The 24,090-nt window shown below is 43.5% G+C and overlaps 1 protein-coding gene across 1 annotated transcript; it reads right to left on the bottom strand.

Annotated features, from left to right (window-relative positions):
• Positions 1-892: 892 nt before the first annotated feature.
• On the bottom strand, positions 893-22,322 carry Rbm34 (RNA binding motif protein 34). The gene is made up of 11 exons (XM_036189096.1): positions 22,186-22,322; positions 21,934-22,105; positions 21,151-21,284; positions 17,981-18,212; positions 16,203-16,262; positions 12,731-12,774; positions 7,217-7,300; positions 6,892-6,955; positions 5,064-5,103; positions 4,448-4,566; positions 893-2,927 (listed from the first exon to the last, which is right to left on the bottom strand). Exons 1-11 carry the CDS (start codon positions 22,233-22,235, stop codon positions 2,649-2,651), a joined length of 1,278 nt encoding a protein of 425 aa, XP_036044989.1. The 5' UTR covers positions 22,236-22,322; the 3' UTR covers positions 893-2,648.
• Between the last annotated feature and the right edge of the window lie 1,768 nt (positions 22,323-24,090).

Raw genomic sequence — 24,090 nt, 5'->3', positions numbered from 1 at the left:
AGCAATGACATAGGGATAAGCCAGAACAGGATACCCTTTTCTTATGAATAATAAATATGATTGTTGAGAAAGCAACATATTAACACAAAAACACTTACACCCACAAACTCCTGCAAGGAAAGCAGCCTGTGGAGTGGGTATACACAAGTGTTTGTGAATGGAACCATCAATGGGTTCTGGGATGACTTAAGTGAATGATAACCAGCATTTTTACTTTTTTTTTTTTTAAAGATTTATTTATTATGTATACAGAAGAGGGTGCCAGATATCATTACAGATGGTTGTGAGCCACCATGTGGTTGCTGGGAATTGAACTCAGGACCTCTGGAAGAGCAGTCGGTGCTCTTAACCTCTGAGCCATCTCTCCAGCCCCATTTTTACTTTTATTTGTTGTGGTACTATGGATTAAATCAAGAGTGTCACATATGCTAGGTAGTGCTCTGCCTCATCAGTGGTATTTTTAATTGTTAGCAGCACATACAGCCATGTGAAATGTTCATGTTCATCAATTGTGTCCATAATTATTAGTTATTAATGCAAAATGGAAAGTAATTCCATCAGACTCAAATTCCAACCTCTTACTTCACCTATGGAGGTATTCACAAGGGAGTTGGGAGATATGCTTAATGTTAGTCACTGACTTGGGTCAGAAACTTACACACCCTTTAAATCTACACAAGGGGCTTGTTACATGAAAGCCTGGGACAGGAACAAGCTATGCTGCAGCCACTTAGAATTGTCTACAGCGACAAGGTAAAGGGTAGGCAATCAAAGCTTCCCTCTGCCTCTCACCATGAGAAGTCTTTCACTACTTGTAACCCTAGCAGAAAACATTTGAGGCCAAGTCAGGGAAAAAAACTGTTCATGGGAAAAAAATGACTAATTCTCATGATTAAAAAACACATACCCAGGATTTTTATTACAGTTAAAAGCCAACTTCTAACCACTGTTGACCATTCATACATAGTCTTGGGACTGTAAGTAATCAGATATAACACAAGACAAGTATTTTTCCAGGTTAAAAAAAATTATACAGAGCACCTTAGGAAAATGTTCTACAAAATACTTTTTTATATTTTAAACAATTAAGTAGCACACACATATTCTGCTTATGAAAGTAGAAATTTCAATAATTACACAGTAATAAATTCCAAAACATTGTGGCCAGTAGGATGGCTCAGTGAATAAAAGTGCATGTGGAGAGAACTCCAGTGTCTCTGACCTCCACATGCAAACTGTGGAATGTATGCACCTGCATCCACATATGCACATACACACATAATAATAAAGTTATGTGTGTGTGTGTGTGTGTGTGTGTGATCTGCATGCTTTAAGCTGCTCATTCACAGGAGTCCTAAGTATGCACACAGATCACATCAGAACACACAATCTAATGTTGCATCTTTTATATAATTTAGGCAAAAATGCTCAAGAATGATCAAGTAACATTGCTGAGACTTAACTGAAAAGGTTCTAAATATTGTTAAGAGAAACAAAGCATAAAATATCCAGACTTGGATACAGGAAATGGAGCTTTCTCTGCTCTCAAAGAGCTACACTTCCATTTTTAATTGTATGTATAGTCTGTGTGTAGTTATATACATGAGTGTAGGTGCCTGAGGCCCGGAGTTGGACCCAGGAGCTTCAGTTACAGGCAGTTTGAACTACTTGACACGGGTGCTAGGAATTGAACTCAGGTTCTGGAAGAGCAGTGCATGCTCTTAACCAAGACGCCATCTCCCCAGCCGCTAGAGCTACGTTTTAAACACCCTGTTATATTTTCTACATAGTATTTCCCAAAGACAGAATTTTCAAAACTAAATGAAAACTCATCCTGTCTTCTTGCCTACCTAAGTGATAGGATGTGCTTTTACTACAGACTCTGCCTGCCTAAATCAGCCACCTTGGCTTACCCATTCCCACAACTCTCCATCCTGGACCCAATCTCGCCTTGGTGAGATCAATGTTATTAGTTATAGCCAGGCCAAGCCCCTAGGGGACACAGCAGTATGCTGTCCTGTCATTCTTCTTTAAAGTTTGCAATTTAATTACCATAATTCATTAAGAAATATTGTCTTTAAACTTTCTGGGGCAGCTATTTCATTCTGAGTAACACTAATTTAAGGATCACATTTAAATGAGAGAGAATTTTTCCTATGAAACCAGTTTTACAGCCAACCGGTCAAGGACATTAATGACCACTCTCGTTGCTGACAATGTACTAGAAGTCAATCACACTTCTGGTGCTCTTATTGGTTAGCAATTAATTAGATGGACGGAGTAAGATAGAAATGTAGAGTTCTACTACAGGAGCCAAGAGAAAGAAAAATGAGAGGTGAAGAGTGGGTGTATATTACAGACAGCTCCCAGTCTTTCTTAGGGACCATGACTACATTTGGAATCAGAATTCCCACAGTAACCATTTGAACACCTGGTCTAAGTACATCCAGTATTAATGTTTATTATTTTTCTGTAAGTCCATTTCTAAGAACAATGCTTCAAAGAAGCCTTACATATAATATGAATACAAAACAAAAAAAAAACCACAACGCCAATTGGAAGTGTCCACATTTTCCACACAATCCATAAAAAATCCAGACGCTCATTGCAAGGGTTCACCACAGAAAGGAAGGAGGCAGCTTCTGTCATTACTGCTGGGTTTTTGGTTTCTTTGTTCTGACTTTTTTCTTTTGTCCTTTCTTCTTTTTCATGAGAACTGCCTTTTCTCCAGTGAATGCATTTTTGGAATGTCCTGCATTTTTGGAAGTGAAATTAAGTTTTTGCTTAGGTTGACTGGCATTCTTCAAGCTTGGATTTGAACTCTGTTGTTGTAGCTTTTCTTTATTGACAGAGCGCATAACTCTCAGTTTTCTTCCCATTAGCTCAGAATGATTTAACTTCAAAGCAAGATGAACCGCATCTGTATTCTGCAATAACAATAGTAATAAAAAGAAACATTAATTTCCACCAGAAACTCCTCATTAGTAATGAGACCAGTGAAGTCAGAATTCAATGGTATATGTCCGTCTTAACGCCTGCTCACGGAAGGCAAGGCCTCTTCTCACTCTGTGCTCCAGAGGTCAAATCTGCAGAGTTCTGGCAGCCTGCTTGAACCCCCTGTTGTTTCTGGCAGCACTCAAGCTACCTCACCAAATGCTCAGTCACAACCACAGGTTCACTTTTATCATCTATGAAGTTTCTTTAAGACAGAAAACAGCCCACAAGCCAACTTTCCGTAAAATTTCTGTTGTAAGTGGAAGGCAGGAAACTCTCCTACAGTTCCTAAGATGTGGGACTACAGGATCCTAGAAGGTTCTACGAGTCCAAACTCCTATTCCAACACAGAACAATTAATGTTTTGAATGTTGAGATGTTCTCAAAGACAAATACATATCAGTGCAATAGAGCAACACAGACTTCACACACACAAGACTCTTCTAGAATCTCCCAGGCAATACCTATCAAGAGTCAAAGAGCCTCGGTGCTGGACAGATATCTCACCCAGTAGTTAAGAGTACCTACTGCGGGCTGGAGAGATGGCTTAGAGGTTCAGAGCACCGACTGCTCTTCCAGAGGTCCTGAGTTCAATTCCCACCACCCACAGGTGGTTCACAACCACAACCATCTGTAATGAGATCTGGCGCCCTCTTCTGTATACATAATAAATAAATAAATCTTTAAAAAAAAAAAAAAAAAAAAGAGTACCTACTGCTCTTAAGGAGAATTGGAGTCAGTTCCTGGCACCCATGCCAAGTGGCTCACAACCACCTGTAACTCCAGCTCAAGGGGGATCCCACATCTCTGGCATGAGTACGTACACTAACATACACATTAAAAATAATAAAAATAGCTGGACGGTGGTGGCGCATACCTGTAATCCCAGCACTCGGGAGGCAAAGGCAGGTGGATCTCTGTGAGTTCGAGGCCAGCCTGGTCTACAGAGCTAGTCCAGGACAGGCTCCAAAGCTACAGAGAAACCCTGTCTCGAAAAACAAAACAAAACAAAACAAAATAATAATAATAATAAAAATAAATCTAAATGCCATCAAGTAGTAGGTATATTCTTCTACTGCTTAAAAGTATTAGGAAACACTGACTAATGGTCACTGAACTCAATATAAGTAACCTCGTACAGAGACTGAAATTTCCTTCTAATGGTCAAGTGTTTGCTCCATCTCACAGAAGGTAAAATTCAGAGGTTTTAGTTCCTCTAACACCAAACATCTGGAATATTACTCAGTATTGTTAGCATGCACAAACAAGGAACTACAACGCGTTTTGCTCGGGACAGCTGTAGCCACAGCACTCTGTTGTGGTGGTTATGAATTTAGCGTCCCTAAGTAAGAACCTGGGAATTCAAATAACAGCACTATCTGAAAGACAACACAGCACTGACAACCTCCCCAACTGGCATTTCAAGGAGCATCAGTGCATTAGCCTCCCATACCTCAAACAGCACATAGCCAAACCCTCTGCCGACTCCTGTGAGTGGGTTTCTCAAGATCCTCACTGCCACAATGTTCCCACAGTCCAGAAAGTGTTCCTCCAAAGCAGCCTCTTCAACTTCTACAACAAATCCAAGCACAAATGAGGTGAACATGTGGACTCTCCTTAGAAAGCTGGAGGGTTTGATAATACTTTGAGTTAAGTAAAGCCCCATAAAAACACAGCATTATACAGCATGCCTTTTAAAGGTGGTCATAAGCAAATCATTAAATTACTCAAAGTTTGTCTGTGTGGGTTCTGGTAGTAAGGGAATTGAATTTAAAGTCTCACAAATGCCAGGGAGAGCAACAATTCCAGCTCTTTCTACATTTTCCTGAGGCAGCTAAAAGTTGGCCTTCACTTTTCAATCTTCCTGCCTTGGCCTCAAGTAGCTGGGATTAAAGGTATGCTCTAAGCTACCACACCCAGAATTACTTGATTTCCTTTTGTTGTTTTTTACTGTGCTGGCTACTGTACTCATGAATGGTATGTAAGCCCCTGGCCACTGAAGTACGCCCTGCTCCTTCCCTATCATGTAATAACAACAGTTAAACTTTTATTTGTTTAAATAAACTTACTGTAAGGAAGATTCCCAACAAATACCGATCTCTTGTCCCTCTGAAACAACAATGGTGAATAAAAACCAGTCAGTGTATTAGAAAACACAAACTATCCTACACCCCACCCGCACCCCATATCTCCCTCCACTGACTGTAGTCATCCACTTCCTGACTTGATCATATACCCGTCCATGCCTGTTCCTATCCTCACTCTGTATAATACATGAGCACCAGAGACTTCATTCATAGTAGCACTCACAGGCAGTGCGGGGAATGCCTGCTATTCAAAAGTTTACCAATGAGAGGCCAATCAGCAAACACTTTAGGCTCGAAGGCAGTGGTTCTCAACCTATGGGTTGAGACCCCTTGGGTAATGGAATGACCCTTTCACAGGGGTCACCTAAGACCACTGGAAAACACAGATATTTACATTACAATTCATAACAGTAGCAAAAGTGCAGTTATGAAGTAGCAATGAAAATAATCTTATGGTTGGGGTCACCACAACTTGAGGAACTGTGTTAAAGGGCCGCAGCATTAGGAAGGTTGAGAACCACTTAGAGTCTGATGACCACATGATCTCCACTGCAATTTCTCATCCTGCTATAGTAGCTTTAGAACTGCTTAAGACATAGAAACAAACCTGTGGTGTGTGCAGTTAATCTTAGTAACAGAGACGGCCGACATCACAGCTTGTTAGACACTCTGTGGCATCTATCCCCAGTCCAGCCGGAGGATTTGCTCTGACTGTTGTTCTCTTTCAGCTAAGTCAGCCTGACACCAAGAGAAGCACACTTCTGCAAACTAACTCTACAATCCTTCTTCACTGGCTGAAGACACAGCTGCCATATACAATCTCCTGAACACTGCTCCTGAACAAGACCCAGACTTTGCATGAAATGAGGCAAAGCAGGGTTTCATGGTTTGCCTGCTAACCTATCTACCCAGCAGCACTCTTTGCCCCCATACACCCATTAGCCACACAAAGTTCTTACCATTCCCTGTGCAAGTTAGGTTTCTGTCCCCAGTGCCTACACCTCACAGATATTGTCACTGTGCTTCGAAAATACTTTCCTCCCCAGGTAAATCTTTCAAGACTTCTATGAGATCTGTTCTCCTGCAAACTGCCCTTCTCCTTTCTTGTTGGCCTGTTCCCAGGTGCACTCTTCTGAGTAGACAAAGCATCCTGTGCTTATGACAGTATTTACATAAAACAGAGCCACAGCCTGTCCCTGTGTCTCCAGCACGTATCAAGCACAGAATCTCAGACTGCTCCTTATGTCTAACAAATAACAACTTTGCTTTTGGTCTTTGAGACAGGGTCTCACTGTATAGCCCAGTGTGCCCCAAACGTGTGCTTCTCTTGTCTCTGCCTCCCCTGCACTGCCACAGGCATGAGCTAACTGCCTAACAGGAGTAACAATATTCCTGACTTCAGTCTGTTAAAAAGGTGCTGGACCCAATGACCTCTTACTTTCTCCACACATCTGGTCATGGAGAGTATCTTCAAATGCAAAGTGACCTGTTTGTGAAGGTAATGTTCACCTGAGTCCTATGATCCTGTGGGCACTGACACTGTGTCCCTAAAGAACAAAGGTTTCTTCCTCCCATTTCCCTCCTGCTCACACTATTGGTTCCACCTTTCCACAAGGCTCATGTTACGATCTTTTTGTTGTGATCTTGTTTTCTTCTTTACTTCTTTGGGTCACAGTCTCACACTGTCACCCAGGCAAGCCTGTGATTCCTGTCGCTGCTTCTGTCTCACCCTCCTGATGCAGGGACTACAGGCATGAGCCACCATCTCTAGCTGTCCTGTTAAGACTGTTCAACAAATCATTCTACTCACAGAGGTGGTTTCAGATGCGATATCAACTCGAATACGAAATCCTTCTGCAATCTGGGCCCCATTTCTAATTATAAAGACAAAGGGAATGGCTGCTAAAAACGAGCACTCAGTTACAGAAACACTTGCTGTAGTAAAGCCAATAGTAAGCCCATCTCTACAGGACAGAGGACAGTAATGCACCACCCCAGAAGTAGTGAAGCCAATAAGAAGCCCATTTCTATGGGACAGAGGACAGTAATATACCCATGCCCAGCAATAGTGAAGGCAATAGTAAGCCCACCTCTACAGGACAGAGGACAGTCATGCACCACCCCAACAGGATTACCTCTGCAGGGCTTTTGCAGCAGAACTCTCATCCTTAAACACTACATATGCGTTGATGCTTTTCTGGTCAGGATGAAATTTACGTCTATAGACAAAACAGAAGGGAAAAAGATAATGTAAAACTTGCTAACCTCAAACTACTCAAGAGAAAAATCTAGTTTCACTTTCTACAATCAATACATGATAAGCCTTCCAGAGTGGAAGTTCCACATTTTCAAGTAAAGATGCAGTAATTTGAAAAAGAACACAGTTCTATAAAGGTAGCAAAAGGAACAAGAAGCCTACACTTTCTTGGGAGTCATCACTGTAAGGGAATGGTAAGAACAGGACACCCACATGTGTCACCCAGAACAATTGAAGGATTAGAAATGTCATCCTGGCTTCAACTCTGTACCTAGTAAAATTGTTCTTTTGCACTATAAGACACACACTTAGAAAGTGCACATCCACAAACAGCTCAGCACACAGGAGCCAAAGCCCTGGCAGCCACCCCCACCCATGAGCCCATCCTTCCTTCTGATGGTCAGTACCATCCCTAACTTCCACAGGGACTGCTAGCCCTATCCACTGCCGACATTACACTTTGACCTGTCCATTCTCCTTCCACCTGTCTCTTTGTTTGACTGGCATTATTTCCAACAGCCTGAATTTGCTGGCTGTGAGAAAACAGTTTGACATGCACCTTTATCTTCTGTACGCTGTAAATTTGCTACTGGATCCAAAGATTTAATCTAGCTCAGATGAGGCCCCTTTGTCAGGACCACAGTTAAGTGTTATATTCTTTCTTAGCAAGGCATGTTATAGCTGCTCTTCACTTTCATGTGAGTGTGCTTACACATATGTGCATGTATGTGTGGAGGCCAGAGTCAACCTCATCTGTCATCCCTCAAGTGCTGTCTACCATTTCTGTGTATATTTTTAAAACATTTGTTCAGTTAGTTGTAGGTAAGGGGCATGCACACCCATGTGGAGGCAGGGGACAACTCACAGGAATTATTCCTTTCCTTCCACTATGTGGGTTCCAGAGATTGAACCAACGTCATCCCGCTTGGAAGCAAGTACTTTTCCTTGCTGGACCATCTTGCAGGCACTATTTACATTTTGAGACAGGGTCTCTCACTGGCTTAAGTCTCACCATTCAGGCTTGACTGCCTGGCCACTGGGTACCAGGGATCTACCTGTCTCACCTCTCTAGCACTGGGATTACAAGGATCCCATTCACAAGGGATCCAGGGATCAAGCTTAGTCCTCATGCTTGCAAGGCAACCACTTAACCAACTGAGCATCTCCCCAGGCTGGCCTTTCACCTTTAATGATTATGGCTGCTGCTGCTGCTCAAGACCTACACTTGCAAAAGGGTAATATAATATGGATGTGATTCTGTAGAAAATAGTAATTAATAGTAATGGTGAGACAGACAGGGGCTGGAGAGATGGCTGAGTGGTTAAGAGCACTTGTTGCTCTTGAAGAGGATCCTGGTCAGTTCCCCACACCCACAGGGCAGCACACTATACTACCCTAAGTCCTTTCTTTTTTTGTTGAAAAAAATAATTTTTCAAGCCAAGTATGGTGGCATACACCTTTAATCCCAACACTCAGGAGGCAGAGACAGACAGATCTCTGTGAGTTCGAAGCCAGCCTGGTCTACACAGTCAAGTTCCAGGATAGCTAGGACTGTTACACAGAGAAACCCTATCTCAAAAAAACAAAACAAAACAAAAAAAATTATTTTTCATACAATGTATTCTGATCAGTTTTCTCTCCCTTATCTTCTCCCAGATCCTCCCCCAATGCAATTCCATGCCTTTGCTCTCTCTCTCTTTAGAAAACAAAACAAACAAATAAATAAATACAACAAAACAAACAGAAAAAAGTAATAAAGCATGAGAAATGTGCAAAACCTATAATATATAAGCAAAAGACCAGTAAGGTCAGAAAATGCCCAAATAAAACAGTATGAGACAACATAAACCACCAATCTTCACAATTAGCACTGACTTTGTTTTGTGTTAGCCATAAGATCTCACTCAAATGTGGTACACCAAGTGAGACTCCATCAGAAAAACTAATTTTCCCTTTGTGAGCCATTGACACTTGTAGACAGCTTCTGGGTTAGAGATGGGGGCTCCTGTCCACTTCCCTTCTCAGTACTGATGTCCTATGTACAATCTGACAGTTTGCTATTGAGGAAACCAGCTATGATTTACTAGATACAAAGTACTGCCAAGCACTGAACCAGATATTTCACGTCCCTTAACCTCACACCTGACGTGGGTATTATTTTTCTGATTTTTACGAATGAAGAAACAGAAGTCTAGAGAAGTGTGTGATGATGATCAGAAAGCAAACAAGCTAGCTCAGGACAGAAACTCAGTCTAGTGGTCCCCATCACCTAACTCTCCCCACAATACACAGCTGTTAACAAACCCAAAGCTGACAACACCCAGTGACACAGATGTGGCTTTACTATTCTGTCACAGGAATACCAGTGGCAAGCAGGTGGATCTACTTCAGTGGACTGTAAGAACTGGCCTACATCAGACTCAAGGGGAAATATGAACTGCTAATGACAGGCAGCACTCTGCTTCTCCTATAACACAGAAACCAGAGAAAGCATCTCTCTGGCCTTTAGCAGCTAATTCACACCATCAAAACTTTGATGGAACCCATCAGAGAGCAGGAGTCTTGGAGGAAAGCAGCCTGGACACTAAGGCCAGGCTCCTCCTTCCAAAGAGAAACTAACAGCATGGTTCAGTCTCAGCCAGAACCCTAGAGGTCATTGATGCTGCAAGGGGACCATCTCCAGGGTATACTCTGATCTAAGCTGGTATCCACAAAAGATGGAGCATGGGCCCAGAGAACATCCATGCTAACAACAGGCTAGAGAAGAGTGGCCAAGCCCCACCTGGATTCTCCTCCAGATGAAGGAAAAAGCAAAGATGCTGCAGAGAGGGACAGTAAGCCTGCCACTCAGAGCAGAGACAAGACTCCAGGGCTAGAAGAAGAGGAAGGGGACCTCTTGTCAGAGAGATGGTATGGAAGGAACATTAAGACCCATCAAAGGCAAAAGGCTGAGACTAGCCAAAAAGATGGCTCAGTGGGTAAAGATGCCTGCCACCAAGACTGACAATGATCCTCTAGTACCCACTTGGTAGTAGAGAGCCAACTTCCACAAGCACACTGTAGCACATGCATGCCCACACACATACATTATAAATAACAAACACTAAAGCAGGGAACCTGAGGGCCACAGCAAAGAGTAGCTGACCACAGCTCCTTGACAGATGCCCAGGCCTGCTTGGCTATGAGACTAGGCCAGGACAACAGAGCTTTGTGTCCTCATTCCCACTACACTACAGGTTCACTAACAAATGGCAGCACTCTATACTGGATCCTCAATAAGATGTGAAACTTCTTATCCTTTTGATCCTTTCAAAGACACCAAAGCTTTTGTATGTGGAATATATAACTTCCCACACTTTGTCTGTCTGTCTCTCCCTCAGAAACAAGAGAAGAAAAAATGTAGTAAATAGGTGAAGTTTTTACAATACTTGACCAAACATGTAAATACCCACTAAGCACATAAAAAGATGTCTGTCATCTTAAACTATGAGAAAAATGCAAAAACATAGCAAGAAGCCTGTAGAAAGGCTAACACTGAGTGACTGGCAGCACCTAGTGTTGGGGAGACATGAACATCTGGTGTTCTCATCTGCTGCTGGTGGGACCGAAAACCATGCACAAATGATGGGATGGTGGGCGGCGATTTTTAGGAAGCTAAGACACACTGACTATAAGGCACAGCCATTCTACCTCAGGGACTTGGTCAGAAGTAACCTGCATACAAATGGTTTTAGTCCTTTATGCATGAAAGGTAACAATGGAAATCACCTAAATGTCAAAGGGTTAGTGAATAACCAAACTTTAATGCTAATTTTCCACACAAGGAAACAGGATAGACAAGGAACAGAACACTGATGCATACAGCACGATCTCAACACCATGCTGAAGAAAGTCCGACCAGAAGATATAGTGGGCTAGAGTGTGCTCAGAGGTAGTGTGTGTGCTTAGCATAAACCAGGTCCCACGTCCCCTTCCCAGAATCAAGGAAGCAGAGCATCCATGAAGTGTGGGGAGTCTGCTTACATAACACACTAGCACATATAACTCAGAGACAGAAAGTAGGTGGGTGAGCAGCTGCCTACGGACAGACGTGGAGGGACACACTGCAAAGGCACAGAAGTAGACTAGGCTAAGGAGGTATTCAGGAGGCAGACTGTGGCAATGCTTTCACCAGAGCCCAAATGTCACACTCCTAAAGGTGGCCAGATGTGGAGGTATTCCCCTATGTGCTCACACTCAGGAAACAAGGGCAGAATAATCAGGATTCCCATGCCTACTGAGCTACACAGCGAGATACTGTCTCAAAAACGTAAGGGCTGGCTAGGTGTAGTAGTGCATGCCTTCAATCTCAGCACTTGGGAGGCACAGATATGCAGATCTCTGTGAGTACAAGGCCAGCCTGCCATCCAGGCCGATATAATGAGACCTTGGCTCAAAAAACCAAACCAAACCAAACAAACCAGGGTTGAGTGTAGTCCACTGGCAGAATAGTCACCTAGAATGTGCAAAGTCAGAGTTCAACCCCCAAAATAGCAAAAAAGAAAAGAATCCCAGAGCTCTACATCTCTAATGTGCAATTTTACTGAAGGTAAATGTCACTTTTAATCAAAGAAGAAACAAAAACAAACCTAAGCATAAAGTTTCCCATGGCAAGATTCCTCACTACCCACCTCCAAAAGTAAATGAAACATTTGTAAATTCTACCACAAATGGCTGATTTCATCAAGCATCTAAAAAATCAATAACTCAACAGCCAAAAAAGGAGTAAAAGACAGCAACCTCTCAGATAAAAGGCACAGGAATGCCCCCTGTGCACAGGTGGATGTTCATTCACCTTGAACCACAAAGACCACTTTCTCCTTCCAGGCTGCCCTTGACCAAAAGAGCCAAAACCACAATTTTTATAAAATAAAACTCTACTCTCTATAAAATGTGAGACTATAAAAAGGTGACCAACTCTGTGGGACAGCAGTCAAAATTATAAATGCTGCCGGGTGGTGGTGCACGCCTTTAATCCCAGCACTCGGGAGGCAGAGCCAGGCAGATCTCTGTGAGTTCGAGTCCAGCCTGGTCTACAAAGTGAGATCCAGGACAGGCACCAAAACTACACAGAGAAACCGTCTCGTAAAAACAAACAAAAAATTATAAATGCTAAGTATCCTTACTACTTCAAGTTCATTCTACAGAAAAATCAACACATATACAAAACTACCCAGATATAAGAGCATTCATTCCAGTTATTTATGATCACAAGACTGAAAACAACAACAACAACAACAACTAAAAATCCACTAATTAGCCATCAGCAGGTATACTTAAATAAAGTATAAGATAGATCTTACACAACAGAAGGATGGTCTAAAAAAGGAAAATAATCTAATTATAAACTTACTTTATTGCGGCCAACTTTTTGGTTAGTGTTCCCTCTGCTGGCATCTTTTAAGAAAAAAAAAAAAACATTAAAAATTTGGGTTTGGAGTCTTTTTTCAAAGTGGTTAACTTTCTTACTCCTCCCCTTTTCAGTGCTGGAGACGGACTTCAGGGCTTCACTCATGCCAACACGTAGTCTACCTCTGCTACACCTCCAACCATGTAAGTTACACTTTAGTTTAAAATATCCTAACCACATAACTTCAAACGCTTTAGGGAAATCAAATCAAAACAGCTATCCTAATGCTTGTGAGCCAGGAGTTGTGGCGCACATCTATAATCCTATAATCTCAGCACTCTAGACAAGAAGATGAGGAATGTAAAGTTATCCTCAGCTACACAATGGGTTTGAGTTCAAGGCTACAGGAAGCCCTATCTCCAAATAACTGAAGGGGGAAAGACCAGGAGGATGAGGATACAAGCAATTCCATAACGACATCACACTCAACAGCCACTCTCAAACACAGGCACAAGTACAGACCATGGGCGCGCAAACAACAGATGACTCCAAGATAATAGTCAGGAAAAACACGATGCAAACAATTTTGTAAAGAAAGTGGGGAGGGGCAACATTTATAAATAAACCTTACTCTTCACTCCATGTAATTTAAAACGTCTAAACTGGCAATAAGGAAACTTGATTTCCTTTGCATCTACGGGATCATATATCGAGTGGGCCCCCAAATTAGTGGAGTCTTTATTTATTTGTTTGTAGCCCAGGCTAGCCATGGACTCAGGGTGCAGTTGAAGATGACCTTGGTCTTGGTCCGGAGGAACACACTCCAGGAGAACCAAGAGCACACTATACCAGCAGCACAGAGCAAAGTGCCAGGAGCAGCTCTGGAAAGGGTCAGAGGCCAGCAAACCAAGCAGCTTCAGTTCAGTAAGTGCTGCACTGAAAGTTGAGGCTGGAGAGCCCACAGGGCTGCCGCGTGCCAGTAGCCCGTGGGGCTGTGTCAATGAAGGGACTGAAGGGAGGGACGGCCAGCTGTGCTAGCAAGAGGAAATCAAATGGCTGCAGAGAAGGCTCAGCAGTAAAGACACCCACTCCTTCTCCAGAGGACCTAGACTGGTCTCCCAACACCAACATGAGAGCTCACAGCTGCCTGGAACTCCAGTCAATTCCAGGGGATCTGATGCCCTCTTCTAGCCTCTAAGAGCAAAGCACGAGTATGACGCACAGTCGTGACTGAAGGCAAAACACCCACCCATACACATAAAATAAACATAAATCTTAAAAAGAGATTCTCAATAAAAATAAAAAACTTATGGGTTGGGAATTTAGCTCAGTGGTAGAGCGCTTGCCTAGCAAGCGCAAGGCCCTGGGTTCGATCCTCAGCTCAAAAAAAAAAAAAAAAAAAAAAAAAAAACCTAAAAAAAAAAAGGCCATGAATAGACATAGGCCAAGGAGAAAAGGAGTGACTCAATTAGGGCAAACCCCATGTGCTGTGGAACAACCCTTTTCTAACTCTCACTGGCTAATAAAAGCTGATTGGCCAATAGCCAGGCAAAATAAATAGGTGGGGTGATCAAACTGAGAATACAGGGAGAAAGAAGGGCAGAGTCAGACAGAGTCGCCAGTCAGCTGCCAGGGGAGCAAGAGATGCTAGAGGACAGTTAAAGCCACAAGCCACATGGCAATACATAGATTAATAGAAATGAGTTAATTTAAATGTAAGAGTTAGCTAGTAACAAGCCTGAGCTATTGGCTGAACATTTATAAATAATACTAAGTCTGTGTGGTAATTGGAAATGGCTGCCTGGATGGAAAAACATTGCCTATACACATGTGAAAAGCAAGCAGAGCAAGTAACAGATAAGGTGGTCCAAAGGAGTTAAAGGCAATGCCACATCTTGTAGGGGATAAACACAGGCATCCTGTAACTAGAGTGTGGGCCAAGACACCCCAGTTAGTGGGTCAGGTAAGAGCTTCATATTAGGAAATAGAGCTCAGAAGAGCAGATAAAGTAATAGTGGGGAAAACACAAATCAACAGAAATGATGAGACTGTTAAAATATTAGAAAATGTCTTTTTTGTTGTTTTTTCAAGATGGGGTTTCTCTGTGTAGCTTTGACTGTCCTGGATCTCACTCTGTAAACCAGGCTGGTCTCAAACTCATAGAAATCCACCTACCTCTGCCTCCTGAGTGCTGGTATTAAAAGCATGTGCTACCACCGCCCAGTGAGAATGTCTACTTTTAAAGAAGTCAGTTTCTTCCACAGGACACTTGGCAACCTTCAGGGATGCCTGTGTTGGATGGGGAAAGACTGCAGGCATTTAGTGAGTAATCGGATGGAGTGGAACATCCTGGAACACAAATGGCAACAGCCACAAAATCATCCAGCTCACACCTTAATAGTGTGGAGACTGAGAAACTACACATGCTAGGTAAGCATTCCACTGCTGATCTATGCTTTCAGCCCTGAGAAGCCCTTAGAGAATCATGTAAGAAAGGGCAATTAGAAACAAGGTAAGCACTAACCTGTGCATGCCAATTACACTGAAAATAATTTTCAAAAACATACAGCTGGGTGTGATGATACACACCTTTAATTTCAGCACTCAGGAGGCAGAAGCAGATGGATTTCTGTGAATTCTAGACCAGCCTGGTCTATTCAGTGAGTTCCAGGATGGTAGGGGCCATGTAGTAAGAGTCTCAAAACAAACAGAAACATACACTTTACTATGTATTTCATCCTCTGAGAACATTAGCCTAACTGGTTGAGGATGAAAGTAGATACCAATCACTTCTACAAGTGCCTAAGACTGCCTGCAACAGTCACACTCATCTCCTGCATACAACACTACTATGGAATAATCTTTTTGTAGACTGTGAAGATAAGTCTTTGCCAAGGTACCTTCTGATTGGATTAATAAAGAGCTGACTGGCCAATTGCCAGACAAAAAGAGGTTAGGCCAAATTGAAAGGACAATGGGAAGAAGGGCAGTCAAGGGAATTACCAGGAGACGTAGAGAGAAGCAAGAGGAACATACCATACTGAAAAAAAAGGTACTACCACATGGCAGAGCACAGATAAGAAATATGGGCTAAGTTGTCAGAGCTAGTTAGTAACAAGCCTAAGCTACCAGCAGAACATTTATAGTTAGTAATAAGTCTCAGTGTGGTTATTGGGAAGCTGGCAGTCCTGATGAAAAGCTCCACCTACACAAGTCAGGCTGCCTGCAGCTTGAGGGAGGCTGCTTGGTGAGGAGCAATGCTTCTGCCTACTCTACTGACAGCAGATACAATCATCTGACTGCCTACCAAACCCAGGGCTAGCTTTGGTGACAGATGTCACCTTACTGTGTGAACTCATGCAGTTACCTACCAAGTGTAGACTCAGCAGTGGACACTGGACACCAAGAGGCCAGCAACTTTGATTTACAGATAAAGCACAGTGAGATGCATTTTTCAGGGGGAAAGGACACTTACCACAGAACGAAATCGTACAGATTCTATCTGTCCATACTCTTTGAAAAATGACTTCAGCTTCTAAAATAAACAATATACACATACATGTTAGTTAACACTCTGAATGTCTGTGTCACAAAAGGAATAATGTGAATGGTCTGAGCACCCTTCACTGCTATACTTTATTTTCAGAACATTCCAGAACCAACTGTAGTAGCATACACCTGTTACCCCAGCATTATAAACACAAAGTGGAGGCAAGATTAGTGTTCACATCCAGTGTCTAAAAACCAAGGAGCATGTCAGAAAAACAGGTGACTATTCAGTTGGATGGACAAAAAGATTTTACAGAAACTTGGGAAGAAAAACACAATTCAGGTTCACATTAGCATCCATTCATGACCTGCATGCTAGTTGTGTGTTTCAAAGCTTACAATCTGTGAGATACTTAAATTGAGGTTAGATTTGTATCTTGCACATATTCTCTGATCTCTTTACACTGGTTTAAACCAAAGTGCCTTTTATGATGCTGCTCCATAGGGAAGTTCTCCAGCTGTTTAATTCAGAACACCAATGTAAGGGGAATCCTAGTCAGTCATTTTTGGGCACTAGTCTTTGACTATTTCAAGATGTGAAGAACATACATTGTTAAGGAGTAGGACAGTAATTTCTATGACTAATTCTAATTAAGACATAAGGAGATCTTGTCTCAAAAAGGAGGACTTGAGGGATGGCTCAGCAGTTAAGAACACTGGTTACTCTTTTTTGTTGTTGTTGTTGTTGTTGTTGTTGTTTTTGTTTTTCGAGACAGGGTTTCTCTGTGCAGTTTTGGTGCCTGTTCTGGATCTCGCTATGTAGATCAGGCTGGCCTCAAACTCAGAGATCCGCCTGGTTCTGCCTCTCGAGTGCTGGGATTAAAGGTATGTGCCACCACCACCCAGCCACTTGTTATTCTTGCAGAGGACCTGGGTTTGGTTTCCAGCACTCAAATGGTAGCTCACAATCACCTGTTACTCCACTTCCAGGGGATCTGATGCCTTCTTCTGACCTCTACAGGCACTAAACATAAATGTAATATACATACATACATACATGCAGACAAAATATTCATTCACATAAAACATCTAAAAAGAAGATATATTTTAAAGGATAGCACATGGTATCTTTATAAATCAATCAGTAGAGGAGAGAATAAAAGTCAGTGTTCCCTAGGTTGTTTTGTTTTTAAGGAAGGAGAATAAACATCCTTCCAAAGATGAGCAGGATTTGGGCCTGTGGATTGCTCATACAGTGACTACCAACCACATATATACAGAAGGCAGACATATGGCTTTAGTGAACCCACAGAAGAAAGGCACCTAAGTGCTCATTCTTCCACACAGCAAGCATTCATTGATCCCGTGCTGTGTGTCAGGTACCCTCCCATGTGTTCTGGACAAAACAGTGAAGAAGAGAGAGAGAAATCTAGTTTACATTATAGTGGCATTAACAGGAAGGAATCTGAAGAGAAAAAAAGCCAGAAAAAGCCACTGCCGTTTCAAACATGACATTCAGAGGCCTGAATTAGGGCTGGGAGCCAAGCCCCAGCACCACATACACATCACATACATACACAAACACACAGCCCAGATTAAGCCTGTGACTACAGGATCAAGGAGGTGCTGGCACCAGAATGCATCTAAGGTGTGATGATTAGGAAGCACAAGAAAGCTACAGCAATGAGTTATCAACTATTGGCTCAATAAAAAAGCAATCTCAGTTAATAACTTCCCTGAGTTTATACTATCCCTCCCACTCACCTTCTTATTACATGTGACAGGCAAATTGCCAACAAACACAGTCCTCTCATTTTTCAACCGTTCTTCTTCAGGGTTGAGTGGGATTTTTGGTCTTTGGTCCCCATCGAGGCTGAGGGCAACACCAAGCGCTTCTCCACCTGCTGCTTTACCACGAGACTGAGACTTTCTCCTTTCTTGCCCCTGCTCCTGATGAATCTCGTCTTCTAGATCAGCACTTGCTAGAGCACTTTCCCTAGTTTTTAAGGAGCAATCAAAGAGTCAAAAAACAAAACAACAAACAAAAAACCAGCGCAAGACAAAGCCAGTCCTGCCTCCTCAGTACAAAAACCTCCTGCTGGCTTCTGCCTCCCAAAATAAAGCTTAGCACTCAGAAATTTACCAGAAGTGTCAAAGCAGCATTCTCTTTAAAAAGGTGACTGATACCTTAGAAAACAAATGCTAGAATTTCAGAATTTAAGAAAAGTCTAATATTTGAAGATATACTAAAGAACCACGCAACAGCAGCAGCACAAACATTCTAAAGAAAAGCCAGTCCACTTAAAGCTCTTCAAGGTTTAGTTTACATTCCACTGACCCTAATGTATTATCATTCTCTGCCCTAGGACCTAGACATTGCAACATTTTCTAAGAATCTAAAAAGGCTGAGATGCCCACCAAACACTCTGAAGAGGATCTGGTCCACTGAGAGAACCAGAATCCCCCCTTCTAAGAGTTGTGTCTAGTTGAAGGGCCGCACACTAAAGTGAAATGGTAACTTAACAGATGACACCAGTGCACACAGACACTGAGGTCTGCTGTTACACTGACTCTTGTCAGAATGGGCAGCAGGAGCCATGCAATGACTCGCTGGCTTCCCAGTGTGCTCCTGAAAGCTTTTCAGCAGTGCACTAAAGGGCAGCAATGGTCACATGGCAATAGCTAGAATAATACATGGTACAGAAACCATAGGGGAAACACGAAGACCAAGAAAGGCTTCTCAAAGAAGAAAGCAGTTTGTGCCACTGCTAGTCTTTCATAAATATAACTACTATTACTCCTCCATCAGATCAAAAGCTCCATTAAGAAGTGTCATGCTCACTTCAATGTCTAGTTCATCTGGCAAGAAAAAAGGTATGATGGGGTTCAGCTGAGAATGACATGTCACGCAAAAGCACCTGACTTTATCCTTTGGAAGACAAGAAACTACTCATGACTAACTACCTGAAAAGACCACTGGGTAGAGTGACACATACGGGGCACTGGAAGCCAGCTTGGACCACATAGTAGGGCTGCACTTCAAAAATTCATTTGAGTCCAGGGACATGGCTCAGCGAAGCACTTTGCCTAGCATGTGTTTTGGTTTGTTCAATGTCCTGCACTACAGAAAGTTTTTTTCCCCCCTTGGTTTTTCGAGACAGGGTTTCTCTGCATAGCTTTTGGAGTCTGTCCTAGAACTCACTTTGTAGACCAGGCTGGCCTTGAACTCACAGAGATTCATCTGTCTCTGCCTCCCAAGTGCCAAGTGCTGGGATAAAAGGCATGAGCTGCTACCCCCCCAACACACACACACACCCGCCCCCAGCTTTGCATTACATAAAAGAAAGGAGGGAAGAAGGAAGGAAGGGAGAAAGAAAGGAAGGAAGGAGGGTGGGAGAGCAGGCAGGCAAACAGGCACACACATACAGACAGGCAGGCCCAAGTCAATCACGCAACAGAGAAGATAGAAAGGGAACAAGGTGTTTAAGAGTAAACAGGAAAGATATAGTCATGAGAGCACAAGAAAAGCAGGCCAGCCAGAGCAAGGATGGAGACAGAGAGAGGCCAGACTAAAGAGAATTCAAGAACAGTACTGTTTCAGGAGAGAGGACAGACTAAAGAGAATTCAAGAACAGTACTGTTTCAGGAGAGAGGACAGACTAAAGAGAATTCGAGAACAGTACTGTTTCAATGACTCGAGAAGCTACTGCAGGAGGACTAACGTGAACTCTGAGGAGATGCAGTTTCCTAAGAGCAATCTGAAGAAAAGGTGTTCCCCTTAATTTGGAGAGAAAACAGAAGCAAGAGAAGAACAGAAACATCACTCACAGAATCTACTAGTTAGCAAGTGTTAGCAACAACTAGTCTTCAGAACATGGGTGCTGGTAGGTGGGGGAGTAGCGTAAAGGCTCACCAGGTAAAGGCATTTGTCAAGCTGGATGACCCCATTCTGATCCCTGTGACCCAGATAGCAAAGAGACAGGAAATGGACTCCGTGACTTGTTCTCTGACTTCCACATGCACCATGGCACGGGTGCACCAGCACACATACATACAATAAACATAATAAAAACTATACAGGTTTTCTGAAAGAGATGGTAAAAAATGTACAAAGAAAATAGGTTTGGTTTTTGGTTTTAATTTGTGTGTGTGTGTGTGTGTGTGTGTGTGTGTGTTCTGTCTGCACGTATTTCTGTACACCAGAAAAGGGCAATCAGATTACATTACAGATTGTTGTGAGCCACCACGTGGTTTCTAGGAATTGAACTCAGGTCCTCTGGAAGAGCAGCCAGGGCTCTTAACCACTGAGCCATCTCTCCAGCCCAAGAAAATAGGTTTGAAGGAGTGGAAAGGAATGAAAAGCCAAGACTTTGTGTCACATGGCTAAAATCCAGAATGGGAAAGAAAGGGGGGAGGGTCAGAAGCTAAAGTACAACTCAGGTTACACAGTGAGTTCAAGGCCCACCTGGGATATAAGAAACCCCTGTCCTACCTCACCTCCCAAAAGAGAGCGTGGCACAATAACTGGAAAAGTAGTAATGGTAACTATTTGGATACTCAAATATTCTGTGAAAGAGTTTAAGTTAATGAGGGAAACATGGTTCCCAAATGAAAAACCACACTCGTGTTTGACAGACAGACATGCTGAAACACTGAGGGCATAAACCATAGGGTTACTCCCAACCTGCAGGGAAAACGGATGGCCCAGAAATAACAAGAGGCAGGGATGGCAGTTAAAGACCTGAAAGGCTGATCTAGCAGTAACTCAGGATAAATGGGTTTCTTACATTTTTAACTCTGTCAACTATGAGACTTTTAATATAATGTATTTTTTTAATTTTAGAAATATGCCATGAGAAAAAAATTAAGACGGACATTCATTTTTAAAAACTGCCTGATGCATTTAACACAGCAAAAGGGGGAGTTTCACCAACCTGTTTGCCAGCCTCTTGTCTGCATCAGAGAGTCTCTTCACTTTCGCTTTTTTGGGAGGCTTTTGCAAAGCTGGCTTTGTCATCTGGGATGTACTTTCTTCTTCATCATCGGGTTTTCTCTTTTTAGATGTTTCCTTTCAAAAGTTTCAAATCATACTTAACATGTCAAACTCTTAAAAATGCTGACCCCCCAAGACTGTGTGTTGTGGCTTCTGCCTGTAATTCCAGCGTTTGGGATGTGGAGGCAGGAGCAGCTGGTGCCAGGCCAACCAGGGCTACATAGCAAAGTTCCTGGCCCCAAACTCCTGAGCAATACTGTGGTGTCTTTCTCAATTGATACTTCTTCCTCATTTGTTATAGAGAGAAGCAGAGAACTCTTGACATTAGTCATGAAACCACGGTTGGTGGGCTTGGTCACACATGCCTGTAATACCAACCATTCAGTGGGAAGCTGAAGCAGGAGTATACAGTGTGTGCTAAAGGTCAGCCTGGGCAACTAGTGAGACCCTATCTTAAAATAAAAAAGTGAAGTCAGATATGATGGAGCAGCCCTGTAAACTCAGCACTCAAGAAGCTGGAGGAGGATCGGGAGTTTAAGATCATCCTTGGGTACATTACAGAAGTCGAGTCTTTAATAGTTACAAGAGACCCTGTCAATCAATAAATAGGGCTGAGGGTGAAATGCTTGCCCAGCTCAAGGGCTCCGACAGCTACTGCCGTCAGGCGAGTTACCCCCTCAACCTAGTTCTAAAGGGACATTCAAGACGCAGCCCGGCGACTCACCTGGGGCACAGGCACAAACACAGGTGGGGCCCGTGGCTCCGCGGTGCTGAAGAGTGCGGCCAGCCGCCCTGTCCCGCCTCCAGGAGGGCGCTGGCCGCCCCGCAGGCTGTCGGCGACCTGTCCCACCAGGTAGTCGGCGGCCGCATTCCCCACGCCATCTTCAGAGCTCTGTCTGCAAACACAGGCACACTCTCAGCCACGCCGCGCGTCACTCACCACCCCCCACCCACACCAACGCCGCGCGCCACTCACCTCCGCTCCCGGCCCTTCTTTCTCTTGAGTTCCTTGCCTCCCAAAACCATGCTTAAACCTGAGCTTCCGGAAAGGCCGCAATGCTAGTCCGCACTTCCGGGCTCCGGCTAGTCCTGCGTTCTCACTGGTTCCGGGTTCCGGCTGCCTCCAGGTTCCGACAGCTTCCATTCTGGGGCTTTGCTCTTCCGCTCAGGACCACGCCCCTTCCTCTCCAAACAGTCCGCGGCTGCGCAGGCTTAATACTAAGGATCTGAGGGTTTAGGAGCGAGTTGGTCCTGTTACCTCAGGTTGTCGTGGAAACCAAGGCTTGGGGGTGCTCTAAGTCTAACGAGTAGCTGAGGCCTCAAGAGCGAAAAGCCAGGCATGATGACTCATGCTTTTAATCCCAGAATTTGGGGGCCGAGGCAGCTGGATTGCCACGAGTTCCAGGCCAGCCTAAACTACACAGCTCCAGGATAGCTTTGGCTACAGAGTGAGACCTTGTCTCAAACAAAGCAAAAAACACCTGGGTTAGGGTAGGGTGTTTGTTGGGTTTTCCACGGTTCATTGAGGAGGAGGATTTTCAAGAAATGAGGCTACCGGGTGTGTGTGTTGGCAACCTGGAAGTGTGAAGGGTAAAAAGGCCTCTGACAGGGAGAAGGGTCTTTACACCTTTTCTGAAGTTTGACATTTCAAAGTAAGCAAAAGGAAGCAGTTGGGGCCCAGCTCTAACCGGTCACATCCACGTATGGTTCCGGTTTCAAAGCTGCCCTGCCCTTCTCTCAGTAAATATTTGGTACTTAAAATCTTTTATGATGGCTCATACTTGTAATCCCTGTATTCTAGGGCTTAGGCCAGAGGATGGCCACGAGTTTGAGGCCAGTCTGGACTACACGGTGCAAGTCTCTCCGGACTGCAGTGAGCAGGTCTCAAACTGTTCATACCCATTCAAACCTCCATAATTAGCCTCCCCTTTGGGGCTCCTGCTCCCTGACTTCCTTCTTTCCACTTCAAAATCGGTATCCCTCCTTCAGGCCCACTTTCTGACTTACAGACCTTGCTATTTGGGAGCTGTAGGCAGTTCATGACTGCTGGGGAAGGGGAAGGGGAAATTGTTTTTCTTCAGTACTATGGCCACTGGTAAGCTGCTCATGCAAGTAGCCCCAATTAAACCCAGTGGGTCCTTAGAAAACAGACATTGTGAGGCTGGAGGTATGGCTCAGTAGCTAAAAGTACTTGCTGCTTTTCCAAAGGACCCAAGTTCCAGCTGCTCACTGGAAAAAGGAAATAAAGGAGGATATGACTGCTCCAAAGTATGGAGAAAAGTTTTATTGTAGCTATAAAGGAAAAAAAAAATCTAATTTTGACAGGCAGTGGTGGCACACGCCTTTAATCCCAGCACTTGGGAGGCAGAGACAGGCGGATCTCTGAGTTCAAGGCCACCTGATCTACAAAGTGAGTTCCAGGATAGCCAGGGCTGTTACACAGAGAATCTCTATCTCCAAAAACAAACAAACCAAAAAGTTTTTAAGAAGACATGAAAGGAGGGGTACTGATGAGGAATGAGAGAGGGTAATGGATGAATATGATCAAAACGTCTTATATACATGTATGAAATTGTAGGTCAGTAAATCACAAGGTAACTTCTTGCAGTGTGAACAAAAGTCCAAGTCCTAACCATCTTTACAACGATCAGTCTATGTCTTAGTGGTATTAACAGACTGCTGCCTTTTGTTAGTTAGTTTGTTTGTTTGGGTTTTTGTTTTGTTTTCAAGACAGGGTTTCCCTGTGTAGTTTTGGTGCCTGTGCTGGATCTCGCTCTGTGGCTGTAGACCAGGCTGGCCTTGAATTCACAGAGATCCACCTGGCTCTACCTCCTGAGTGCTGGGATTACAGGCGTGCGCCACCACCGCCCGGCCAGACTGC

The sequence above is a fragment of the Onychomys torridus genome, chromosome 5, assembly GCF_903995425.1.
Source record: "Onychomys torridus chromosome 5, mOncTor1.1, whole genome shotgun sequence".
Taxonomy (NCBI): Eukaryota; Metazoa; Chordata; class Mammalia; order Rodentia; family Cricetidae; genus Onychomys; species Onychomys torridus.
The sequence above is the reverse complement of the archived record's forward strand: the minus strand, read 5'-3'. Positions and strand labels throughout refer to the sequence as shown.

What these genes read in the sequence shown, in the direction of transcription:
- Rbm34 (XM_036189096.1), bottom strand. Translation starts at nt 22,235, where the DNA reads ATGGTTTTGGGAGGCAAGGAACTCAAGAGAAAGAAGGGCCGGGAGCGG. An exon ending in TCGCATCTGAAACCACCTCT is followed by an intron (nt 5,104 to 6,891) that starts GTGAGTAGAATG and finishes TTGTTGTTTCAG; the next exon opens with AGGGACAAGAGATCGGTATT. An exon ending in TGTTGGGAATCTTCCTTACA is followed by an intron (nt 4,567 to 5,063) that starts GTAAGTTTATTT and finishes GATTTGTTGTAG; the next exon opens with AAGTTGAAGAGGCTGCTTTG.